Source organism: Sceloporus occidentalis, unplaced genomic scaffold, assembly GCF_023333645.1.
Source record: "Sceloporus occidentalis isolate IW3139 unplaced genomic scaffold, rSceOcc1.0.p SCAF_3, whole genome shotgun sequence".
NCBI lineage: Eukaryota > Metazoa > Chordata > Lepidosauria > Squamata > Phrynosomatidae > Sceloporus > Sceloporus occidentalis.
The window spans coordinates 193,720,688-193,745,538 of record NW_028316983.1 but is presented as its reverse complement, the minus strand read 5'-3'; the positions used below and the strand labels follow the sequence as shown (position 1 = coordinate 193,745,538).

The window sequence follows — 24,851 nt, the reverse complement described above, 5'->3', positions numbered from 1 at the left end:
ACCTTCTCATGATGTGTCCAAATTATGACAGCCTCAGTTTTATCATCTTGGCTTCCAGGGAGCGTTCTGGTTTGATTTGTTAATTTGTCTGTCTTTTGGGATGTCTGTGGTATCCATAACACTCTTCTCCAGCACATCTCAAATGAATTGATTTTTTTTCTTACCTGCGTTTTAAACTGTTCAGCTCTCACATCCATACAGTGATGGGGAAAACAATGGAGCTTATCACTAGTGGTTAAAAGGTTCCTGGAGCATTCCTGAAGCACGAAGGTGTGTTAGCGCATCATACTTCTAAAACGTCATTGAGGCATCCCTCTTCTCTCCTGTCAATGAAGCGTTTGTGGAGCAGCCATTTTTTAATAACGGAAGATCCCTTTATTCAAAAAATGGCTGCTCCATGAACGCTTCACCGACAGGAGAAAAGCAGGGTGCCTCAATGACATTTTAGAAATGTGATGCGCTATCACACCTTCACGCTTCAGGAACCTTTGCCAATGTTTTACTTATGGTAAGTGCCTCTGTGTGATAATCCCATAAGGGCTGGACAATTCTGACTTTGGTGTTCAGCTGTATAACTTTACTCTTTAGCATCTTATCTAGTTTTTTCATTGCTGTCCATGCATTCCTAGTCTTCTTCTAATTTCTTGATCCGTCACTATTCTGATCAATGTTTGATCCCTGTTACAGAAACTCTTCACTACCTGTATTTCAATTTCCTCATTGCCTAGGTTGAATTTATGCATCATCCCCCCCTTTGTGGGCATTATTTTTCTTTCTGGTTAGCATCAAGCCTGCCTTTGCATTTTCAACTTTGACTTTCATTAGTAATTGTTCCAAATTTGTGGTGTTTTCTGCTAGTAATATAGTGTTGTCTGCATACTCCTTCTACCTCCTTTTCATTTGCCTGTTTTCCCAGTGGTTGCAGCAGCAGCCTTGTGGCTATCTGCTGTGGTGGCGGGGGGCAGGGCAGGGGGTGCTGAGAAAGCTATTGCCTCTGATCTGCCTCTTTGCTCACCCATCATCCTCTTTGCTATCCTTTCCCCCTGAATTCTAGATATCCCTCCTAAATTACACATCCCAGGATTCTAAAGCATGGATCCATAGCAGTGAAAACAGAATAAATCATACTTTAATTATAGAATGTATTTAAATAACAGACCTCCATTCTACAGAAGCAAACTCTGGACACTCCATGAAGATTTTTTTTGTAAAAGATGAAAGGAACTGTCAATCTAACCACACTAACTTCCACACAAATCCACCCAAACCATTGACTTTTCTGCTCAGCTGCAAAGCCACTGCATGTTTCCGTTATTACCTAAAATAATCTGGTTTTGCTCCAGACTAATTTGCAACTGACTTCAGCGCTGGATTATGACTCTGGATTGGATTGACAATTGAAACCCACTAGGTGACCTTGTGGGCAAGTCACACTCTGTCAGCCTCAGAGGATGGCCATGGCAAACCCTCTCTGAAGAAACTTGCCACAAACATCCCATGATAGGCATGCTTTAGTGGTTTGAGCATTGGACTATGACTCGGGAAACAAGGTTAAAATCCCAACTCAGCCAATCCTCTGCACAGGGTGACCAGACATCCTCCTTGTCCAGGACAACCTTATCCAGGACATATTCTCCATTTCAACCAGGAGGAATTCAAAAATGGCCTCCATTTTGAGCATGCCTAAGAAATATGCATGTCTTATTTCCATAAGTGTTTTTAGCTTTTAGTCTGGAATGCCCTACATTTGTCTTGAATGTCCTACATTTTGTAGTGCTTTGTCCTCTTTTACAGTTAGGATATCTGGCCACCCTGCCAATGGTAACCACTGTGGGCAGGTCCCACTCTCTCATACTCAGAGGGTGACCATGAGACACCCCCCCCAACAAAACTTGCCCAGAAATCCCTTAGGGTCACCATAAGTTAGAAACAGCTTGAAGGCACAAAGCAACAACAATCTATAAGGTGGGGCTGACCAGACATCCTCTTTTTCCAGGACTGGTCATTCTAGCCTTTTGTCCAGCAGAAATTCTAAAATGTCCTCCATTTTGAGTGTGACTAAGAAGCATGGATTTATATAAATATATAAATAATTAATAGAATATAAATTCTTAGTCATGCTCAAAATGGAGGACATTCTGAAATTTGTATAAACATAAAAATTATAAATAATACACACACACACACACACACACACACACACATTGGAGTTTATCGCTAAGGTAGGTGCCTAAATCCCATGCAGAAATGGGATTTAAATCCTGGAAAACTCCCACAAAAGCAGGATCTTTTCAGACTCATCGGTGGCATTGAGCATTAACGCAAAAATAAATCACGCAGAAAGTGGGCAAAATTGGCTGCTTTTTACTTTCAGGAGAAATGGAATTTTAAATCCCATTTCTGCACGGGATTAACCCTGTATGATAAACTCCATAGACACATTATTGATATTGATGTTTATAAATTAATTATATATTTATGTAAATCTGTGCTTTTAAGTCAGATTTCAAATGGAAGGCATTCTGAATGGAGGACAGTCTGAAATGTATATACAATCATAGAAGAGTTGGAGGAAACCTCTAGGGCTATTAAGTCCAACCCATTGCCATGCAGGAACTCATAATCATAACACCCCCAACAGATGGCCACACAGCCTCTGTTGAAAAACCCCCAAAGGAGAACAAACCAGTGACCTATAAATAGATATAATATATGTATATAAATAATTTATAAATATAAATAATATATAGGGACATCCGCTTCATCCTTATTTCACCTCTATTGTATAAACATCAAGGACCCTCCAGTCAATTTTACATTTCTTTGCTGCTGGTGGACACCAACCTAGATACAACATGTAATGTAGCCAGATTTCGTGCAGCTGCAGTTAAAATCTGTCAGGCAATGACCTCCGCACTACCCTAGCATTAATCTTGCCCTGCTATACTGGATTTTAAAAAGATGTTTTAAATACTGTTTTTAACCTGCATTTTTACCTTGTTCTTACCATTACCTTCTATTATTCTGTATCCCCTTTTTACCTGTGCTGGTCTAGCACCCTAATAAAAATGAGCTGAACTGATAAAGAATGTACACTCGTCCCTCCACATTAGCTGGGGTTAGGGGCACAGGACCCCCATGGATGTGGAGAACTGCAAATAAGAAAAACACTATGGTTTTACCTAACAGAACACTTCTCTAGGAATCTCTAGGTCCTCCAGTGCAACTCCCTAGTCAACATCTGCCAGACATTGACCATAGAATGGCGATGGAGGAGCTACAAATGCCTTGTGGAGTGTTCTCTCTGGGGAGTTTATCACACAGGGGACAATTGGAAGTATAGACGGTGATTAACCTGTGATAATCACACAATTGTGCTAATGGTTTTCACACATCATGTTCAAACTGGTATTATCCTGTGAATAACCTGTTATTATCGCATAATTGCGCTAATTGTTTTCACACAACGTTGAAGTGAAATGTGATTAAAGTACCATTAACCCAGGAATAACCAGGCAAGTTTCTGTTTGATTTCCGTGCATGGGAAATTTCAGAGTAAATTCCGAGAAATCAGCCCTTCCCGCCCAACCCCCCAAAACGGCCCACCGAAAATACATCCCGTCATGGCTGCCCCCCCTTTTGCCTTCCTGTAGTGCCTTGCAGCCACCCCTGACCTGGAAGCCCCGCCCGCTTCTGGGGAATTTGGAGGCATTCCGGGGAGCCAATCAGGGGATTTTCTCCAAGGGTGATTGGCAACGCTGAGATCTACCCAGACAATGCAACAACAACAACAAACACTGTATGCCCATGAGCATTGCAAAACTAAATATTTTAGAAACGTGTGCTTTCTCTTTTCTTTCTTTCCCATTGAACCAGTCTGGGCCGTGGCCAGGTACACCTAGTAGTAATTGTAATAATAATAATAATAATAATAATAATAGGCCCCCTTGGGAAAAAAGACCAATAGTAATGTTGGGGATAGGTGGAGGGAGGAGCAGGAAGAGAGGAAGGCCCCATGCCAGGTGGAGGATGGGCTCTATTATGAAGGAGGTTGCAGGGATGCTGCCTCTGCTTTCTGGTCCAGGGCGCACCTGCTGCTTCCTTGGGCGCCCAGGTGAGGAGGATGCGCGCGCGCTCCCGCTGAGTCCTGCAGTCCTCCCTCGCACTGGGAGGGTCGGGGGCGCGCGCGCAAGCCCGATCTTGCCAGCGCTAGAGAGGACTGCAGGACTCAGCGGGAGCGCGCCCCCAGCAAAGCAAGAAGCAGCCTAACAACAGCTGGGTCCTTGCAAGACTGGGAAGATGTTGCTCCTGCCACCTCCTCCTCCTCCTCCTCAGGGCTCCCCCTCAGCCTCCAAGAGGATGCCACTGCTGCTGGCTGCTGCAGGTGGGCTGAGGAGGAATGCCAGCCCTCCAAGCCCCCCCAGGCTGCCTCTGCTCCTGCACTAAGACCCCCCCCTTTTTTGACCTCAAAGGGAGGGGGCTCCTATTATAGCAGCCCTCCTTCTCAGCCCCCTCCTTTCCTCTGGGTGTCTCAGGTGCAGTGCCTGGGCTTTGGGTGGCGTTTGCCTCCCTATAAACCGGGAAAGGTGGTCCCTGCTTTGGAGGAGGAGGAAGGGGTGGTAGAGGATGCCTCCTCGGTTGAAGCAGGGGCGGTGGGGGGTCTCCCCTCGTTCCATTTTCGCCTTCGTCTTCTTCTTCTCCTTCTCCTCCTCTTGCCTCTATTTCATCTACGTGGCTCCTGGGATAGGTAAGCAGGGGTTGCCTTGACACAGCTCTGAGGGGTGGGGGGCATTCGAAGAGGAAACCTGCCTCACCTCCCTGAGGGTCCTTTCAATGCTGACTGGTCCATGATGGTAGCCAGGGGTCCTCCTCAAGCACCAAGGAAGGCCAAGCAGACCTTCATGGAGGGCCTGATACCCAAGGAAAGCTCCAAACCCAGCCCTGCTGTCAGTGTCAATCCCTGCTCCTTGGCAATGCTCTAAACCTTGCAGTGGGTCTCAACCTTTTGGGCCTCCAGGTGTTTTGGACATCAATTCCCAGATGCCCCCAGTCGGTACGCTCCTCGTTCAGGAATTCTGGGCCTTTAAGTCTCAACAATCTAGAGGACCTTTTTATTATTATAATAATCATCATCATAGAATCGTAGAGTTGGAAGGGACCCCAAGGGCCATCCAGTCCAACCCCATTCTGCCATGCAGGAACTCTCAGTCAAAGCATCCCCATTGACAGATGGCCATCTTAAAGACCTCCAAGGAAAGAAACATAGCAATGCAAAACCCAAAATACAGAACTTAATAATAAGTAAGGTATAAGGTAATGTATTATTATTATTAAACTTTATTTATTATTTTTTAATTAAACTTTATGTATGAAGCACTGTAGATATTAATCTAGCTAACAATTTCCAACTCTCCCCTGGGAGCCAAAAGTAGAAAATACTGTACAGTATAAAATACAAGACAACAATAATACAATAGCCATGGGGGACTAGTCCCTTATACTCCCACAAGCATTAACTAATAATAATATTCTCTCAGTTTAAAATAAATTAATTAAAATGATTATTATTGACCACAATGATTATACACATGGTGTAAAATATAAATATATCTAAGATCTTTTTTGCTATTATACTTTGTATACCATTATCCATATATTCATAAGCAATGTTGTTGTCTTTTTATCTTGACACATTAATATTTCCCCCTCTCAATAGGTCATAGAATATCATTGGTTTGGCCTCGACTTGAGCATGATTTATAACTTCTATTCTTTCTTCGTTTGGCTTTTCCCTTCATAAATCCATTTTTTACACATAGTATTTGCATATTTACACATCTGTGCTTCTTTAAATAATCGATCACGATCCTATACTCATAGTCTTGTTTGATTCAACAGGGTTGCCACCTTTATATGATTTATAATTACTATTTGCAATAACTATTTATCCTTATTTCCTAAATGTTTCTGTTTGTCATACCCAAAATTCTATGTTATATATCTATATATCTATATCTATCTATCTATAATTTTATAAATATCAATTAATCATCTCATGTTCTATAATCCAAATAAAATAACAACATTGAGTTAGGCCACTTAGTTTTACATTTTTCTTTTTTGCAAAAATCTAGAGGATCAAAAGGTTGAGAACCACCGCTCTAAAGGGAGGACATTTTTGGAATTCCTCCTGGACAGAAAGGTGAAATGGGAGGACAGGTCCTGGAAAAGGAGGACCTCTGACCACCCTCTCCATGGACCTTTCCCCTCATGCAATGATTTTTGGGTGAATCTCTGAACCAGGGATTTTGGGTTAGTTGTGGGTGTGTGCCAACTGAGGTGAAGCTATCAATTTGGGCTTTCTTGGCCAAATTTGTTCAGAGGAGGTTTGTCGTGGTCCTTCCCCTGAGGCTAAGAGAGTGTGACCTAATGGGTTTGATGGCCAAGGTGGGACTCTAATCCTGGCCTTCCAGTGTCCTAAGCCAACGCTCAAACCCAGTGGTCCTCAAACCGTGCCCTTTAAGAGATTTTGGACTCCAGCTCCCAGAAGCCTCAGCCATGTTGGCCAATAATCTAGGATTCTGGGAACTGAAGTCCAAAATCTCATAAAGAGCACAGTTTGGGGGCCACTGCTCAAACCAGTGACTCCCCATTGCAAAATACAGTGACTGAGGTGATGGGGATGTCTGTGTCAAGGTACCATCTTGGGATGTCTATTTCCACATTTGCAAGTCATCCTCAGGTTTTAAGTTGACTGGGGGACCTCATAAAGAACTCAGTGCTTTATGATAATGCTAAAGCATGTGATAACCTCCCATAAACACACACAAATTGATCTAAATATTGAAGGCTTATTTGGCCTGTTTTTCAAAGGCATGGGTTGCTGTTCTTCTGCTGCTGATGTCAGGAATGTGCACTTGCCTGTAATGGTTACAAAGGCAGAGGAAGTGTTTTTTTTAGGATGAGGATGTTGAGAAGGGGGTGTCTTCTAAAATTGATGTATATCTCTATTGGTTACTTTGTAGAATCTAGATGTAGCAATAAAGCAAGTTTCTTTGTAAGTTTGCTAGCAATGTAGCCTGTTTATTTACCAGAAGCCCAGATATAATTGTTTTACCAAATACCCGTTGGAGTACATGCTTGTTGCTGTGTTGCTGCTGCTGCTAAACTTTCTTAACCACAAGTAACCAAAATCATAATCAATTTTCTAATAGAGAGGAAGATCTTCTTCTTTTCCTAGAAAGTAAAACCATAAAATTGCTCCCATAGTCCCAGACAGTCAAGGGGGATTTTTAAAAATATATTTTAATATATAGGAGATTTTTAATATACTGTATAGTGTTAAGTCCATTGATATCCTTAATTTACCAACAGTGACAAAGTTCATGCATTTTTTTGGGAGAGGCTATTGAAAAGGGGGTGAGACCACCACTGAGAAGGCACTGTCTCTGCTACCAACTGTGCAGTAATGTTCAATAGTAGATCAGAGAAGAGGATAAGAGGCAGAGGGCAGAGTCATTCATTTCATTTCTCAGGCAGTCTCATAGGACTACAAGTGACCCTTAAAATAATCTGATCCCATTCCATTTAGGATTATTAAGGTCAAAATGATCACAATAAATTGGGGATAGGAATGACTAGGCAGCTGGTGTAGCTAGGAATAATGGTGGTGTTTACCATCTTTGTAGCCAAGAGAGTTCATTTTTAGTAGGTGTTTGCAGCATAGCTCCCTGGTCACATCATACATTTTTAATAACCTCCTTGATCACCACCTCCCAGAATAGTTCTTTCATGAGCTTCCAGAATTTTAAATTTTACACAGCACCTATTCAATTAATACATGGTCTCAATACAAAAGACTAATAAGAAGAACAACCCAGCCAAATTTGATTGTCACATTGATTTCAGCAAGCATTTTTGCTTCTGAGTAAGTGTACATAGTATTAGGGTCATTGTGAGTAATATTTTTGAGACAAACATTCTGCAAACATAGGTCCAAAACACACTGCAAAAATAATCCAGTTTGAGACAGCTGTAAGTGCCCCAACTCAATGTTAGGGAATTCTGGGAACTGTAGTTTTGTGAGACATTTGGCCTTCTCTGCCAGAGAGCTCTGGTGCCACAATAAACTACAATTCCCAGGATTCCCTAGCACTGGGCCAGGGCAGTTAAAGCAGTCTCAAACGAAATTATTTCTGCAGTGTGTTTTGGACTTTGGTGTTATTGTATAATGTAAGTGGAAATCCATTAAATTTTTTAATTCTATCTTTATGGTTTTGTAGGCAATGGATTGTGTGTATTTACATCTATTTGCGGGGCTAGGTTGGAAATACACTATTCTTGTCAATCTAGTCAAAAAGTATGTAGGTGATGGTGGCAACATTTAATATCAACTACTGGTAGTTACATTTTTGGTTGTTAACATTCAATTCTAATTAGCTTAAGTAATCTCAATTGGCATTATTGCCAGGTTTTTTTTTTAAAAAAAGTTAAATCTGTGCATGCCACAATGTGTGATATTGTTTGGATAACCTGTACAAGAGGCTTCTGTGAAGACATAATATGGAGAAACAGAACATTATTCATTTGGCAAGAGGGCCTGCTTCTGTTCTTCCCTCTCTTACTATATAAAGAAATGTGGTGGACATTCCATCTTTGGAGGTCTTTAAACAGAAGTCAGATGTGTTGTGTATTCCTGCATGGCAAGGGGGTTGGAATAGATGGCTCTTGTGGTACCTTCCATCTTTAAGATTCTATGGTTCTAGCTCTCCTCACTCTCAGTTGCCTGAGAAGCAGAAAGTGATGGACTCTGTCCTAAGGCCATGTTGCTGCAGATGCTTCAGGGTCTGTTGTGAGTTCATTGCAAGTGGGAAAAGTGGATGCCAGTTGTGCTCACAGCAGACGCAAAGCCTAGGCGTCTTGAGATGAGTGGCATGTGAGGCATGGTTTGGAGCTTGAGCATGATTTAGGCCTGGCTGGCTCTAGAGAAAGAAGAAGAGTGATGCTGTGCTGCTCATGATCCCTCAACATTCGGTGCCTAGGTCTAGACTGCTGCATGCCAGATGCTTAGAGGTTGAGAGCTGTTGACAGTAGTGCTGACTCACACTCTCAAAAAAGTGAAAGAACACAGGTTTTGTGGTGTCCTGTACAGTCCCAATACAGGATTGGACTTTGAACTCCCAGAAGTGGGATGTGCTATAAAAACCAGGACAGCAGGGAACACTATCTTGACCCTTCCCCTCCAGTTCATGTTGCACAAAGCTCCATAGCTCTCTACAGATGCTAACAGTCATTCTCTTCTTCTTTTATACTTGAGAATAGCCTGAGGACTGTTTCAAAACATTATGATGATGAATATAAACTGTAGGTTTCTCCCCCATGACTAACTCATGACTGCACTGATCATCATGTTACTTAATAGACTGAATGTGTTTTATATCATCCAAATAACAACAATGAAGGTCAGGTGTACATGAAGAGGATAAGAAATATAAAGGTACTGGGAACTTGTTATTCAAAAAACTAAACAACAAATCTAACATGGTATTCAAATGAAGCTGGGTGAATTGTAAACAAATTAATGTGCTTCATTAGATTGGGAAATGAAAACTAACAATAACAGGCCACTCACCATATTTCACCCATTTCTCACAAATCAATAATTTTTAACTACCAGTAGCTATTCTCCTTTTAAACTTATATCAGTTTGCCAATCTTTGCTGTGCGGAACCATAGTTATTTTAACATGGAAGTAGATGATTTTGAGTGTGTCACTTTCTGTCTTCAACATATAGCCTGTGTTAAAACTATATTTTAATCATGTTACAGCTGAACTGGTCCAGAAAGAAACTTATTCAGAAAGAAACTTATTCAGAAATAAATATACACCACTTACACCCTTTTATCTCACTGTCATAGTAGTCCATGAAGCCCTTTCACAGAAAGGGAACATGAAGAACACAGTAGTGAGACAGCTTAAAGTAAAGGTTGGCGCGGGAATAGGAAAGGTGCTTCAGGCAGATAACAGATGGGCAGCCAAAGCAGTTGGAATATATCACAGAACTAGTCAAAAGTAAATACAACTTGATTTAAATAATGAAACTGGGCAGAAGGAGCTAAGGTCTCTTGGACTAGATGACCTGAAAGGAGAGAAGAAGGTTAGCATCGACAAGATAGGAGAGGAGCAAAAACAGCTTAATGCTTACCTGAATAGGATTTCTGGTATTAGTTGGAGTTGCTATGTTGTGCATAAAGTTGCTTGGATAGTTATCAACTGTCTATGTGCTGTGAGTGAAAACTGACAAGCATGCCCATTATTACCTATGTTATGACATCATAGTGCTAGTAAGGTGATGTTGGAAGATCATGGACTTATTGCATTATCTTCACAGAAGCTATTTTGTCTGGTATTTGAAAATTCTGTCACGCTTTGAATATTTTCTTTGGGATGGGGAATATGTGGTCCATGTAGACCCCAGGCCCACTTTTATGTTTCCCCAAACCTTCTGAATGTCCTTCATTATCTCCTAACCCCCTCCATTTTACAAATAAAAATGAAGTGATTTTTGGGACAACATTTCCTGCAAACCATGCAGAAAGCCCCACAAAGACATGAAAATATATAAAAACACTCTCACATCCACAATTCCTTCAGAGTCCCCTCCTGTCCAAAAATACTCTGTTTTAATCACAGTCCTTCTCAGAATGGTGACCAGTAATGACACCATTTTGAGAGGGACTCAGATAATAATGAAGGCATTTTAGAGCTCTGCCCTACAGGTGGGGTTTCAGGGATATTGTCCATTAGTCCCATACAGTTGCCCACCCCGGTTTACTTTATTGTTTTATTTTCTTTTACAGCTAAATGGTAGATTTTGATTTGTATTTGGATATACCTAACCAAGAGGAATTTTCTTTAAAAAAATAAGCATGGGAAGGATGTAGGAGATTGTCACTCAAACAGGAAATCATGATGGTGCTTTTCGTTTCCTAGGAAAGTAAACCTTTCAACCCTGGTGGGTCTAAATCCAACATGAAGCTAGCATAGTGTTAGAATTCCTCATAGCTTTTCTGGCACGAACAAACTGCTTCTGCAGTTTACCAACCATCTGGAATAGATTTTAAAGGCTTTTATGATGTATGAGGATTTGCAGAAGTTCCAAGATTGTGCCCTTGCCATTTTTGCCCATGGAAATTGCTGTCATAGGTTCATTAACAGCATTCACAACTGGTACTTAATTCATGTACTTGTACTTTTCTTGCACAGCTGAAGCTCATTTCTGTTACTACCGCACAGAAGAAACATCACTTTTGCATGACTGTCCTGTGCTGTGTCATTAATATCTATAAGCAGGATTTCACATAGATCAGTAAACCATGTGATTATTTTTCTCATGGGAAGATATTTTTGTGTGTGGAAGCATCATGCCAGTGAGTTGTCCAGCCTGTGTGGCATTCTTCTTTCAGATGTTAATGTTGTTTCATGGGATTATACTTTGCAGAAGTACATCTGGTACTGTGAGACTATTCTGTGCTTGCATATTTATTACTGGACAGAGGACCAATGCTGTCAGCATTGATCATCTATTAGATCTGAGGGAGGAGCAGATGCAGGAGCTATAAGTAATTTCATTTCCTTTGGGTGAGGGAATAAAATAATGTTTGTGCTTGCCTCTAATTGGGTTATGAAAATGAATGAGGAAAAAGACTGATTTATTCTGTTTTACATTTTCTACATTTCACATCTGAAATTTTCTTAGGCCCCATTCTCACTTGGGCATTTGCCCCGGGTAGATCTGGGCAGATCAGGTAATCTCCATACCAAATCTCCCCAGAAAGAAGTTCCCACTATCTTTACCACAGTCGGTGTAATTTTACCTTGCAGATGTTCACACTCACCAAAGTAGCAGTTTAAGATGGAGCCTCTTTGTTGTCAATCAAATGATGTCAATGGTGACATGTCATGCAGCCATTCGTCAATGGCATGAGTGCTTCCCCCACCCTTTAAAAAAAAATCTAGTGGCAAGTTTCGCATATTCTGTCAAATTGTCAATTGTCTCCATTTCCCCTCTGTTTGCTCCCCAAAGCATGATCTTCTTCTATGGGCTTTCCCTCCGTTTGCCCCCAAAGCAAGATCTCCTTCCCTGGGGATTCCCTCTTCCTTAGCCCCCAAACCTTGCTCTCCTTCCCTGGGGAGTCCTTCTTCCTTAGCCCCCAAACCTCCTTCTCCTTCCCTGGGGATTCCCTCTTCCTTAGCCCCCAAACCTCGCTCTCCTTCCCTAGGGATTCCCTCTTCCTTAGCCCTCAAACCTCCTTCTCCTTCCCTGGGGATTCCCTCTCCCTTAGCCCCCAAAGCTCGCTCTCCTACTTTGGGATTGCCTTCCCTCACAATGAAGCCTCCCCTTCACTCCAAGCCCAATGCCCTTGCCCATCCTCTGCATCCAGCCTCTCGCCTCCCCTTCGCTCCCAGTCCTAGCCCAATGCCCCCAAAGCCAGATCTCCTTCCCTGGGATTTTACCCCCCCCCCCCCCAAAGCAAGGTTCCCTTCCTATACACACACATGTAGCACAATCATTCACGTAAAAGCACCAGCATTCGCATAAGCTGCCAAAAAACCCCAATCAACCAAACAAACAGTAGTGGCAGAGGGAAGGCATGTTCCGCCCACTGGCCACCTTCTGACCTTAATACCTCCTCCCAAATGACCCGATGATGACTGGGGACAAGTTCACATTGGCTTGGCTCTGGTTTTTCCAAAAAGACATGGGGGAAACCCCAGTTTCAAATATCCTGCACTGAGGGACATTTGCCCTGGATCAGGTGTGCAAGCCCCAGATCTCAGTGTGGAAAACCCGATGCCAGTGGGAACTTGCCACTTTTAAACTGGGGTGGAAACCAGGCTATATGAATGGTAGTGTGAATGGCCCCTTAGAACCTCACAAGTACCTCCATTTTGTGCTTTAATTGTATTTAATTGTGCTGTTATTTCGTAAAAATAGAATGATGAGATGGTTCATCTGATTATCATTGAAACTTTGCACATTCAGTTTTAAATTCAGATTGAAGCTAATTTTGAATTCCCCCTCTTTCAACAGCAAACACCTATTTATTTATGGTACAGGCACGAGGTATAATGTTGAAAGAAAATGTGAAGACAATAGGACATATGATCAGATTGTACACTAATAAAAATACAACCCTCAATGGCACAGGTAAGACTGTAATACTTTTATGTTTTTAAAAAGCAATGTCATACAGTTTTATTAATGAATCTAGATTAGGAGTACACAAAGTGAAAATCTCAAAATCCCTCACTATTGATCATGATGCCTGATGGCTGATGGGACTTGCCGTTGTACTTTGACCCTTCCTGACTTAGACTAACAGAACACTAGATGAAATCTCTAAAGATTATTTTGGGCCAGAACCAGATAATTAATGTACATGAAATATTATGTGGTTATGTCAAGGCTTAGTTGGGCAAACTTCATTTCAATTATTATACAAATAAAGGTAAAGGTTTCCCCTTTGTCAAGTCAGGTCTGACTGTAGGGGGTGGTGCTCATCTCTGTTAGTAAGTCGAGGGAGCTAGCGTTGTCAAAGATGACTCCATAATTGCATGGCAAGCATGACTGCATGGAATGCTGTTGCCTTCCAACCAAAGTGGTACCTGTTTATCTATTTGCAGTTTTACATGCCTTCGAACTGCTAGGTTGGTAGAAGCTGAGACTAGTAATGGGAGCTAACTCCATCATGTGTTGCTTAGACCTTTACTTGCTGACCTTGTGATTGTCAGAGTCTGAGACCCAATACAGGCTGGCACTTTGTGCCGGCCTGTGGGAGGAGTTAGGGTGCAGTGTGCACATGCTTCATGCCCTAACCCCGCCCCCAGGGTGCCATTTTGGTGTGCACCAGTCCACACAGTGCACAGCAAAATGATGCCCCTCCAGTGCTGCATCCACATGATGCAGCACCGAAGGGGCATCATAAAAGTGCACCACTGTGGCTATGGAGCCCCTTGGAGGGTGCAAAAAAGAGCCACTTTTTGCACTCTCCAGAGGCCAGATCAGGGCCATGGCATGAAGTGGCCGCGGCCCCAATTCAGCCATTAAAGAGGTGATCTGTATAACCCCTTAGTTACCTTAATCACTGAGCCACTGCATCCTTTGTTATATAAATAGCTGAACACAATTTCTTGAATTTTTTTCTATTAAGATTTTCCTGAAGGCAACAATACAAGTGCTAATCTTGCTCAAACTGTGATGTATCTTCCTGAAAATTTCACTTATTCTCCTTGCCTACCTTGTCCAGAAAAGTTGCCCTACATGAGTAAGTTTAAATTGTTTGTCTATTTCAAATTGTTTTGAAATGAAGTTCTTCAATATAATAACTAAAACAAGATTAAGGTAATTAAAATTAATTCCATCTGTAGTGATATAATTTGTATACCTAAAATTCTCCTAAGGGGGGAAAAGCAGAGAAGAAAGAAAAGGTAACTTTTTTTTTCTTTTTAAGAAGGTCTTTAAGTTCACACCAGTTTTCTCAGCTGGATATCTGAATGCATTTCTTAATATCTTTAAATACATCCAGGAGGCTTGAAACTGTGCTTAACTTGGAAACAGAAGAAAAAGTTTCCAATCTCCTCTTCATGGGCATGGTAGTTGGGAAGTGGCCTGAGTCTTCTTTACTGACCATTAAAACATAGTATAATTTTCTAAAAACACTGGCTTTGGGGTGCCGTGGGGACATGGTGTATAAGCAGTATAGTGGCTTGAAATTCTTTCTGGCTTCTAGCTGCACATACACACACAGCATTAGTCTCTTATTGTACAGGCAGCACACATATATCTCACAGACACTTACAGTATGCATTACTATAATGCACTCTGCATGGGACTGCTTTTAAAGAATGCTCAGAAACTTCAACTGGTCCAAAGAAATGCAGCACACATCTCCCTTATTGCAGCACTTCACTAGTCTGTTTTGGGGCAGAATTCAAAGTATTTGCTATGATGTGTGTTCTTATAAAGCCCTATATGATGTAGGTCTAGGTGATCTGAAAGACATAATAATAATAATAATAATAATAATAATAATAATAATAATAATAATAATAATAGTATTTATTTATAACCTGCCTCTCTCTGTGTTGTACCAAGGCGGGTAACAGCATATAAAAAAGAGAAAACAATAAAATCAAAAGCACATATTTTGAGATCTTCTGGGGAGGTCCCTTTTGCGTCCCGCTATCTCACAGGTACATTGGATGGGAATACAGGAAAGGACATTTTCTGTAAGCTACTTGAGTCTCAGGGCAGAGAAGAAGGAAGGATGATGCTGTTGACAGAGTGCAGAAAGCACCTTGAACTGGTTGGATTGAACACTCAACTGACTGAGCACTCACACAGAAAGCAAAGCAAACTCACATATACTTTTAAAAAACAAATAATCCTTATGTTTTTTAAAAGACAGATATTAATTAATTAATTAATTAATGGTATTTATACCCCGCCCTTCAGCCCTAAAGGCTCTCAGAGCAGCTTACAATTATTATTATTTTTAATAAGACGGGTCCCTGCCCTCAGGCTTACAATTTAAAAAGACACGACAGAAAAGGAGAAGGGAATGGTGGTGGGGAAGGGGATCAGGTCCAGCAGTTTTTATCTCCTTCTGAGGCCTGGACCAAGGCAGATGGATTGGAGGGGAGGGCTCAGTTTCTTAATCTAGGCCAGACCTGATGGAGCTGGGCCTGCATCTCTCTTTCCATGGCAAAATGGCATCAGATGGACTGGAAGGAGGGCTCTTCTTTTTAGAAGCTACTTGGAAGGCAGAGGTAGAAGCAGCAGTAGAACCAGCAGCTTTGTCTGCTCCCTGCCCCAGATAGTCTCTGTGGTCCTCTCATTCTCTCTGCTGGGCTGTTTTGCAGATTTGAAACTGAATCAGATTGGGTCAGGAACAAATCCAAATTAGGATTGAAACAAAATAGGAGGGAACTTGTACAGTCGTAGTTTTAATTATGGTCAGAAATTGAAATCAGAATTAATACTTTACGTCTTCCTACTTAGGAGGCTTTATTGATGCCAATATGACCGAAATTAGTTTGGAGGAAATTCAGCAGATGTTTTCAAAAGATTTAGACATTGAACCAGGTGGTCACTGGAAGCCAAAAGACTGTAAACCACGCTGGAAGGTGAAGTGTTATTTTAATTTTTCTACTGACCTGTTGCAAAAAATTGTAAGAATCCTGAGATATTTTAGACTATGTGCATATATATTGAAATATATCTTCAAAATATTACGGAACATTTCTAGCATGTATGTATGCATTAATTATATTCTATTTTTCCATCCAAACTCATTATGAATTATTTTCACACATCTAATATATACAACATTTCTAAAGTATCAGTAACAATCCCAGAAATGTTCAATTTATTATTTAGTTCATCAGCCACCAATAATATTATAACTGACTTTAAATAAAACTAGATACTACAGGACAGTTACATTTTTATTTTATTTTATTTTATTTGTATGTCTCTGTATGTGATTGACTATTCCTGTCTTTCTTCATGGCTTGTTGGGCTAGATGAGTATGCAGCAACTGTAGCTGTCACTGTGGTATATAGTTTGGCTCATAGAAAAGTAGTACTAAATAGAGCCATTTTCAAACTGCTTTTGGAAGGAAAAAAAGGCATGTAGACTATTTTATGAAGATAATTCTACAGCTAGCATGCCACTTCTGGAAAAGTTGTCCTTATTGGTTTTTTGTCCTGAAGGATGAAGTTCGCAGTTTAGGAGTACTTCTGGACTCGTCTTTGCAGTTGACATCTCAAGTAGATGCGACGGTCAGAAGTGCTTGCTATTAACTTCAGTTGATACACCAACTGCAGCCCTTTCTGGGCCAAAGGGACCTTGAAACTGTGGTACATGCTCTGGTAACCTCTCGATTAGATTTCTGTAATGCGCTCTACATGGGGCTACCCTTGTACCAAGTCCGGAAGCTTCAGTTAGTACAAAATATGGCAGCCAGATTGTTCACTGGTGCATCTAAGTTTGACCATATAACACCTATCTTGAAAGATCTTCACTGGCTGCCCATTCGCATCCGAGCGCAATACAAGGTGTTGGCCACTACCTATAAAGCCCTACATGGCTTGGGCTTGAGTTACTTCAGGGACCGCAGCTCCCCATATGATCTGCCCCGCACACTCAGAACATCTGGGAAGAACTTACTGGTAATTCCACCTTCCAAATATGTTGCCACATCCCAGATGGCCTTTTCAGTGGTGGCCCCACAGATGTGGAATGATCTACCCGAGGAGCTCCGTCTGACAACCCCCCTAGAAACATTCAAAAAGAGGCTTAAAACTCTTCTTTTTTGTCAAGCCTTCCCCCCTGAAGAATGAAGTTATCTACCCTGTTGCCATCGATTCCCTGCTTACCCTTGAAGGCGAATGATTGTGCTTAGAGTTCTGTAATTGTATGGTTTTATTATGGGAGTTTATCCTTTTATGAAATATCTGTATGGTTTTAATTGTCTGTACACCGCTTTGATCTGTGGAAAAGTGGTATATAAATAAAATGTATTATTATTATTATTAATAATAATAATAATCCCATGGTTTGATGGAATAGGGCATCTTTCAGTGACAAATGTAATGTAGAGGCTAACTCCACTCCCAAGCCTTCAGTAGGTTCAGAAAACCTTTATTCAGCAAACAGAATAGATCACAGTACATTGGTGTTGTCAGAACTGAATAATTTTTTTTTCAGATGATGATGATGATGATGATGATGATGATGATTTATTTCTAGCCCGCCCAATCATGAAGAAGCTGGGTGGGTTACAACAGTAAAATACATCAAGTTATAATAGAGTTAAAAAAATCAAATCTTAAACTAACCCCCCTCCCATTCCCAGTACTAAAACAGAATTAAACAGTAATAGTATAAAAACATTAAAAACATTAAAAACATTAAAGACATTAGGCAGAAAGATAGGCAGGGAAGAATAGACAGATGAGTTACACGGTTTACTTAAGATTCAGACAGTTCACTTATTAGGAAAGCCCTCACATTATTTGTCAGCAAGTGAAAATATGTTGTTTTCCCAGGTTTCACCCCCTGCTTCTTTTCTTGATACCAAGTGTCAGTTTTCCCACTCAAACAACCTTGGTAGTTTACAACACATAGTTCCTCCCCACAAATTTGGTCATGATCCTAAGTGATACACAGTCTTCTCTTTTCCCATCATCACCATTATTATTATTATTATTATTATTCACCTTTATTTATGAAGCGCTGCACATACAATCTTTTTAGTTAGACGGTTCCCTGCCCTCGGGCTTACAATCTAAAAAGACATGCCACAGAAGGAGAAGGGAGTAGTGGAGGGAAAGGGTAAGAGGTCCAGCAGTTCCTCTCTACCTCCAAGGCCTGGACCAAGGCAGATGGACTGGAGGGAGGGCTTGGCTTCATAATGGATGGTTAATCTTCTTCCAGGGAAAATACATGCTCTCAAGTAGGATAATACATATACAGTACATAGCAATACAGGAAATAGTTCAGTAAACAGGCACCAAAAGAACATCAAATAGTAAGCGACAATTATGCAATGCCTGGGAAGGCTTCTCTGAACAGGATGGTTTTCAACTCCGTTTTGAAGCTGGTTAAAGAAGTGATGGCTCTTGCATGTGGGGGAAGAAGGTTCCAGGAGTGAGGGGCAGCAAGTGAAAAGGGGCAAATCCGGGATGGGGCAGAGGAAATCCTGGGCTGAGACAGCAGACCTTGACTACCAGAACGGAGGGTCCGAGTGGAAAGGTGAGGAGAAAGAAGGTCTGATAAGTAAGGAGGGGCCAGTCCATGGAGGGCTTTGAATGTCGACAGCAGGAGCTTATACTGAATGTGGAAAGGGAGGGGGAGCCAGTGAAGGGATGCCAACACAGGAGAGATGTGGTCAGAGTGGTGGGTGGAAGTGATAATGCGTGTAGCTGAATGCTGGACAGAAATTAAAGGATGGAGGTGAGAAAGAGGAAGCCCAGCCAGGAGGACGTTACAGTAATCAAGTCGTGAGACCACTAGGGCATGGACTAGGATCTTGGCAGTAGAGACGGAGAGATATGGTCGGCTTTTGGCAATATTGTACAAAAAGAATCTACAAGCCTTGGCTGTGGTCTGGATCTGAGGGATACACGACAGAGAAGAGTCAAAGATAAAACCAAGACTGTGGGCTTGCTGGACTGGTTGAATAGAAATGTTGTCCACAGAGACAGAAAAGGAGTGTTGAAGGGTGGGCTTAGGAGGAAAGACAAGAAGCTCCGTCTTGGACATGTTGAGCTTCAAACGCCGATGGCGCATCCACTGCGAGACAGCTGTGAGGCAAGACGAAACTTGCTGTTCAAGCCTTGGAGAAAGGTCAGGGGTGGAAAGATACAACTGGGTGTCATCGGCATACAGATGGTAGGAAAAACCAAAAGAGCTAATGAGTTTTCCTAAGGACAGTGTGTAGAGAGAAAACAGAAGGGGACCCAGAACAGAGCCCTGGGGAACCCCAACAGATAAGGGAACAGGAGAAGAAGTCTGATCTCCTGCAACTACTGCAAAAGATCTGCCAGACAAGTAAGATCTAAACCAGTCAAGAACAGAGTCTGAGAACCCAAGGTCAGAGAGTATGTCAATTAGGAGACAGTGATCAACAGTGTCAAAGGCTGCAGACAAATCGAGAAGGATGAGAACAGAGTAAAGGCCATTAGCCTTGGCCTGTAAAAGGTCATTCGACCATAACCAGCATCCCATATTAACACACATATACCAAAACATAGCAATTAAACATGGCAACAGTTAAGCATGCCTCATCCATGATCTTGACATTTACCAAAGTATTGGTGTACTGTAAGTTTAGTATTAGGCATATGTCCTGAGGCAGGGAGGTGGCTTTCAGGGGTTCTTTTTCTGTCTGACATATTCTTCGGTCCTTATCTGCATCAGACAAGAGATAAAGAGGCCAGTAAAGCCCAGTATGGTTTTAACCATCTATCAGAAGTTCACTGCCTTTCTGTGGTAGTTGGATTGTGTGCTCCTGTGAGGCTAGAGCTATGCTGCTATAGCAGTACTGCTGGTAGATTTTTCCATAGTAGACAGACATTTGCTGAGGAACCAAACAAAATGTGGCAAACAGCAGCAGTAGTTGATAAAGTTTCCCCAACATTACAATTAAGATATTATGATTCCTCTGTGATTTGTAAAGGCCTCTAGAATCTAAAAGCCAGTTGCAGGTATCTTGACATCAAAAATAATTTCCGTGTAAAGTTGAAGGCTTTCGTAACTGGAATCCATAGTTTTTTGTGGAGTTTTCAGGCTATGTGTCCATGTTCTGGAAGAGTTTATTCTTGACATTTCACCAGTCATAGATGCTGCTGAAACATCAGGAATAAACTCCTCCAGCCCCAAACCTCCCTTCCCAAAAAACACTATAATGTCCATGTAGTAAATCTACTTCCTCATCTTATTGTTTTGAAAGTTTGTACCAAATTTTTATATCTAGATAAGGCAATAGAGATGTAATTTTTCTTCTGTTTTAGTAAGCATGCAAACAGCTTCACTAAAAATAGACATAAATTCTTGCATATCTAACACAGATAAAAAACAAATCAAGTACTGTTCAGTTTCTTTGTTTAGCCTTTGAAATTAATTCCTATAACTCAGCACTACTGTCATGTTAGGTTTTACCAGGCTTTCTGTTTTTAAAGGTTGCAATACTAATCCCTTTCCGTAATCGCCATGAACATCTTCCAATATTTTTTCGACACTTGATTCCAGTGTTACAAAAACAGAGGCTGGAATTTGCTTTTTATGTTGTTGAGCAGGTAAGGTACTTTATATATATATATATTTTAGAACTAATGCAGATTTATCATTGTATAGATGTTGGTGGGTTAAAGTTCAACAAAGTGCTGTGTATTTCTGATAACTAGAGGTTTCAGGAAATCGTATGCTTGCAATGCACAGGGAAAACTCCCTTATGATTCTTCTTTAAACTGAATCTTTAAAAAAATATAATTAAACATAAAATCATAGAATCATGGAGTTGGAAGAGACCACAAGGGCCATCCAGTCCAACCCCCTGTTATGCAGGAATGTATTATTAATTTTTGCTTCAGAAGATCACCGACTCCTTTATAATTCTAATAGGAGGCTGGCTGTGTGGGTTGTGTCAAATGTATTTAGCAATATTACTTTCCCTTTTACACATAAAGATAATATTAATAATACTCAAAGTGCATTTGATAAGTGCTGTCTTAGGACTCTTTCAAAAGGAGGCATTTACCGTTGCTAGAATGCCAGCAAAATGTTCCTGAAGCGTTAATGTAGGATAGCTGTCCTGCTTCTCTCCCGTTGTCAAAGTATTCATGGAGCAACCATTTTGGGATAAATGGCTGCTCCATGAACACTTTGACAACAGGAGAGAAGTGGGACTCCTCAATGATGATTAAGAAATGCGACTGGCTATCCCTCCTTCACACTTCAGGAACACTTCAGGCACGTTTTGCTGACGGTAAGCCTCTGTGTGATAAGGTCCTTAGAATATTGTTTCACTTCAGTCTCTCTTGTTATCAGGAGTGTAGTAAACTGTGGATTGGATGCATAGATAAAGGCCTGAAATGGGCAGACTGGGGCAGCTTCCGGCCATTCCTTCTTACCCGCCTGTTTTGCCCCTTAGTCATACTTGACTAGAGCCACTGAAATTAATAGGACAATTTGGTGACAATTAAAGCCTCTTTACTTTCAGTGGGTCTACTAGTATGACTCAGTTTGGTTCCAATCATATCTTTCCATCACTGTCAACTTTTTGACATTATGTCAGAAGACAGACCAAGCTAGATAATCAATTAGTGCTAGTTCTCCGTTTCAAATATTATCTTCCACTGTTTTCCTGTTCTGTTAAGACTGGAGCTCAGCCTTTTAACCGAGCAATGCTTTTTAACATTGGCTTCAAAGAAGCCATGAAGGATGGTGATTGGGACTGTGTAATCTTTCATGATGTGGATCACTTACCTGAAAATGATCGAAATTATTATGGTTGTGGAGAGATGCCACGTCACTTTGCTGCAAAACTGGACAAATATATGTACATGTAAGTAAGAAATCCATGTTACAATGTGTGGGACGTTATTTCTGAATGTCCGTCTGTTCGCCCCCCCCCCCCCCTGTGCTTTGCAGTTAGGAATACATAACATAGGATGGGAAACAGCTAAATCAATTAAATTTCTCATCCACAACTATGTGAAAAATGGTGGGTATAAATTGTATTTTCTCATAGAAATTAAGTACTAAAATGTAAATACAAAGTTGTTAACAATGTTACTACTATAACAAAGATGTGGAAGTTCTTGGGGGAAGACAGTTATACTTCTTGAAATGTACTAAATATACTGCCTCCTCTAATTTTCAGTCTTCCATACAATGAATTCTTTGGTGGTGTAAGTGGACTAACAGTAGAACAATTCAAAAAAATCAATGGATTTCCAAATGCTTTCTGGGGATGGGGTGGAGAAGATGATGACCTTTGGAATAGGTAAGTGTTCATGAAATAAATATAATGAACTCCTAAATGGAAATGACATTAAAGCTACAGTTACGGATGTTTACAGTGTTAAGCATCTTGTGTACCTCAAGTGATGATAATCCTGGTTGAATCAATTTTCATTCCAGACTGTGATACACCAAATTGGAGAAAAGACAAAGAGGATTATAAAAGGCTGTACAGATCAGTGATAAATGCCGGCATCAGAGTGGAGTGGGGGGCGTGGCAACTGCACGCCCCGACTCTGCCCCTGTGTCGGTGTGATGTTGTGCACCCACTGTATGGCGGAAGGCATCATGGCACTCCCTTGGTGCAGCATGTACACACACTGCACCAAAGGAGCAACGAAAAGCCACAGCACCGGCAGCTATGGCGTCCTTTCTGTGGCACAAAAAGAAGCTGTTTTTTGTGGCTCCTTTTTGTGCCATGGAAAGGCCAGATTGGGGGCCTTGCTGTGCAGTTGTCATGGCCCCAATCTAGCTTGGCAGTGTCCTGTTGCCCTTTAGCGGCTGTCTGTACAGCCCCTAACTTTGCAAAGCTCTGTATCTATTTTAGCACTCTGGTGAAGGTTTATCTAGTTTTGAAGGTATCTATGGAAGATGAATGTATTTGAAACTAGAAACCAGAAATTTTTGAAAAGGCATTTTGCATTATGTTAACTACTATCATTCAGACAATGTTTCTATGTCTGAACATTTTCTCTTCAACATTTTTTAAATAGGCAGTCTGGTTAATGATACTCACACTTTTTCTTTTCTGCAGGTTTAAAGAAAGACAGTTTTGAACTGTGTAATAATTAATTAATAAATTTATTCGGTCATTGACCAGTATAAAAACAAAATCACACAAGCAACATATCAATATAACAATAACAAATTAAAATACAAACTGATGGTAGACTGTACATGTACAGTATCAAACAGTTCTTTCTACATGGTAATAAAATGACCATTTGACAGTTGAGGGCGCAGTTTACAAACAATATAACAGAATTTAGCCACCTTAAGGGATACTGTAGAATCATTGTTGTCCAATAGGAGGCGTAAATAAAAGGAGTCAGGTTTGCCTGGGAATTTACTCAGTAGTGGGCTAATCAGTTGGTGACGAATGTCTCTATAGAATTGACAATAAAGGAAAACATGCTCATTGGTTTCAACAGTGCCCGAGTTCCTTCTGGGAACTGTGTAATAATCTTGTAATACGATCGATGCAATTTCCATTAGTTAAGCAGCAGCATATCTATAATATGTAAAGAACATCCTTGTCTACTCATGTTTTGAAAAGTGCCCTTGGGTCCACATAATGTAACCAGTGTCATCATGTTGGGAAACTCCTTTAGTCTTCTGAGTGTATCCACTGGCTAGCTATTTTTCCCATTTTGTGCTGCTGTGTTAATTTGAAAATGTTAAGAATTTTTGCTAGAGGTTTTGGCTCTGGGTTCTCCTTCAGTGTATCATAAATAATTATATGAATTTAAGTGTAGTTCGAGAGCAAGTGCTGTTGCATCAAATAAACAAGTGATCCAAAGTTTCTTCTACTCCTTGCACAATAGTTTAAAAACAAAATCAAGACATATCTCTTGCAGTGGTCTGCAACATATAGAGATTCTGCACAGTTGTGTGTTCAAGAAGGGGGATGCATTGATGGCTGATTTTTTTCTGCATAGCTGTAGGGTTGAGCTGTGTCCCATTGAAAATAATCTATACTGTCAAGTCCTGCAAATGGTTGTAACTAGAAATGTCAAATATAGGCACGTTACAGACCACCCATTTGGGGCGGCCTGTAACCGGCCCTTTCCCCGCCAGATCGGGGCCTCAGCTGCCAGAACGGCACCCTCTGAGGCCCCGATCCGCCACTTTCCAGGCCGCGAGGAAGCAGCAAAAGGCCACTTCCCCACGGCCTGGAAAGAGGTGTCCTTGGGGCTTCAAACCCCAAGGACACCCCAATGGTGGCGGGGACTCTCAGAAAGGGGCCGCTCGGCCCCTTTCTGATTTGCATCGCTGGTGCAGTCTTCACGGCTGCGCCAGCGACACAAACCAGGAAGGAGCTCTGTTTCAGAGCTCCTTCCTGCTCTGCCGAAAGGGCGCACTAAGCGCCCTCGCGCGGCACGACGACATCATGTCTGCGCTGCACCATTTGGAGGCGGCAAGTTTGTGACGTTGTCATGGCGGCCCCCGTGTGGCAGGGGCGCCGCCATTTTGTACGGACTCAGTCCGTACTAGGGTTAGGGGCGTCCGGAAGCGATGCCCCTTTTTAACCCTAGTAC

General features: G+C 41.4%; 1 protein-coding gene across 5 annotated transcripts in view; it reads left to right on the top strand.

The window, feature by feature from the left end:
* LOC149317274 (beta-1,4-galactosyltransferase 6) overlaps positions 1–24,851 on the top strand; it is a 46,771-nt gene that overhangs the window by 15,838 nt on the left and 6,082 nt on the right. For 2 of the 5 annotated variants that reach the window (XM_089517227.1, XM_089517228.1), the window contains exons 2-7: positions 13,095–13,211; positions 14,215–14,328; positions 16,065–16,189; positions 20,751–20,867; positions 21,948–22,135; positions 22,454–22,576. In XM_089517227.1, the coding sequence (XP_089373353.1) occupies positions 13,112–13,211; positions 14,215–14,328; positions 16,065–16,189; positions 20,751–20,867; positions 21,948–22,135; positions 22,454–22,576 (767 nt within the window). In that variant the 5' untranslated portion in view covers positions 13,095–13,111. Of the gene's footprint in view, positions 1–4,211; positions 4,748–4,873; positions 5,314–13,094; positions 13,212–14,214; positions 14,329–16,064; positions 16,190–20,750; positions 20,868–21,947; positions 22,136–22,453; positions 22,577–24,851 lie in introns of those variants that run through there. The other 3 variants (XM_089517225.1, XM_089517224.1, XM_089517226.1) reach the window with 3 other exon arrangements.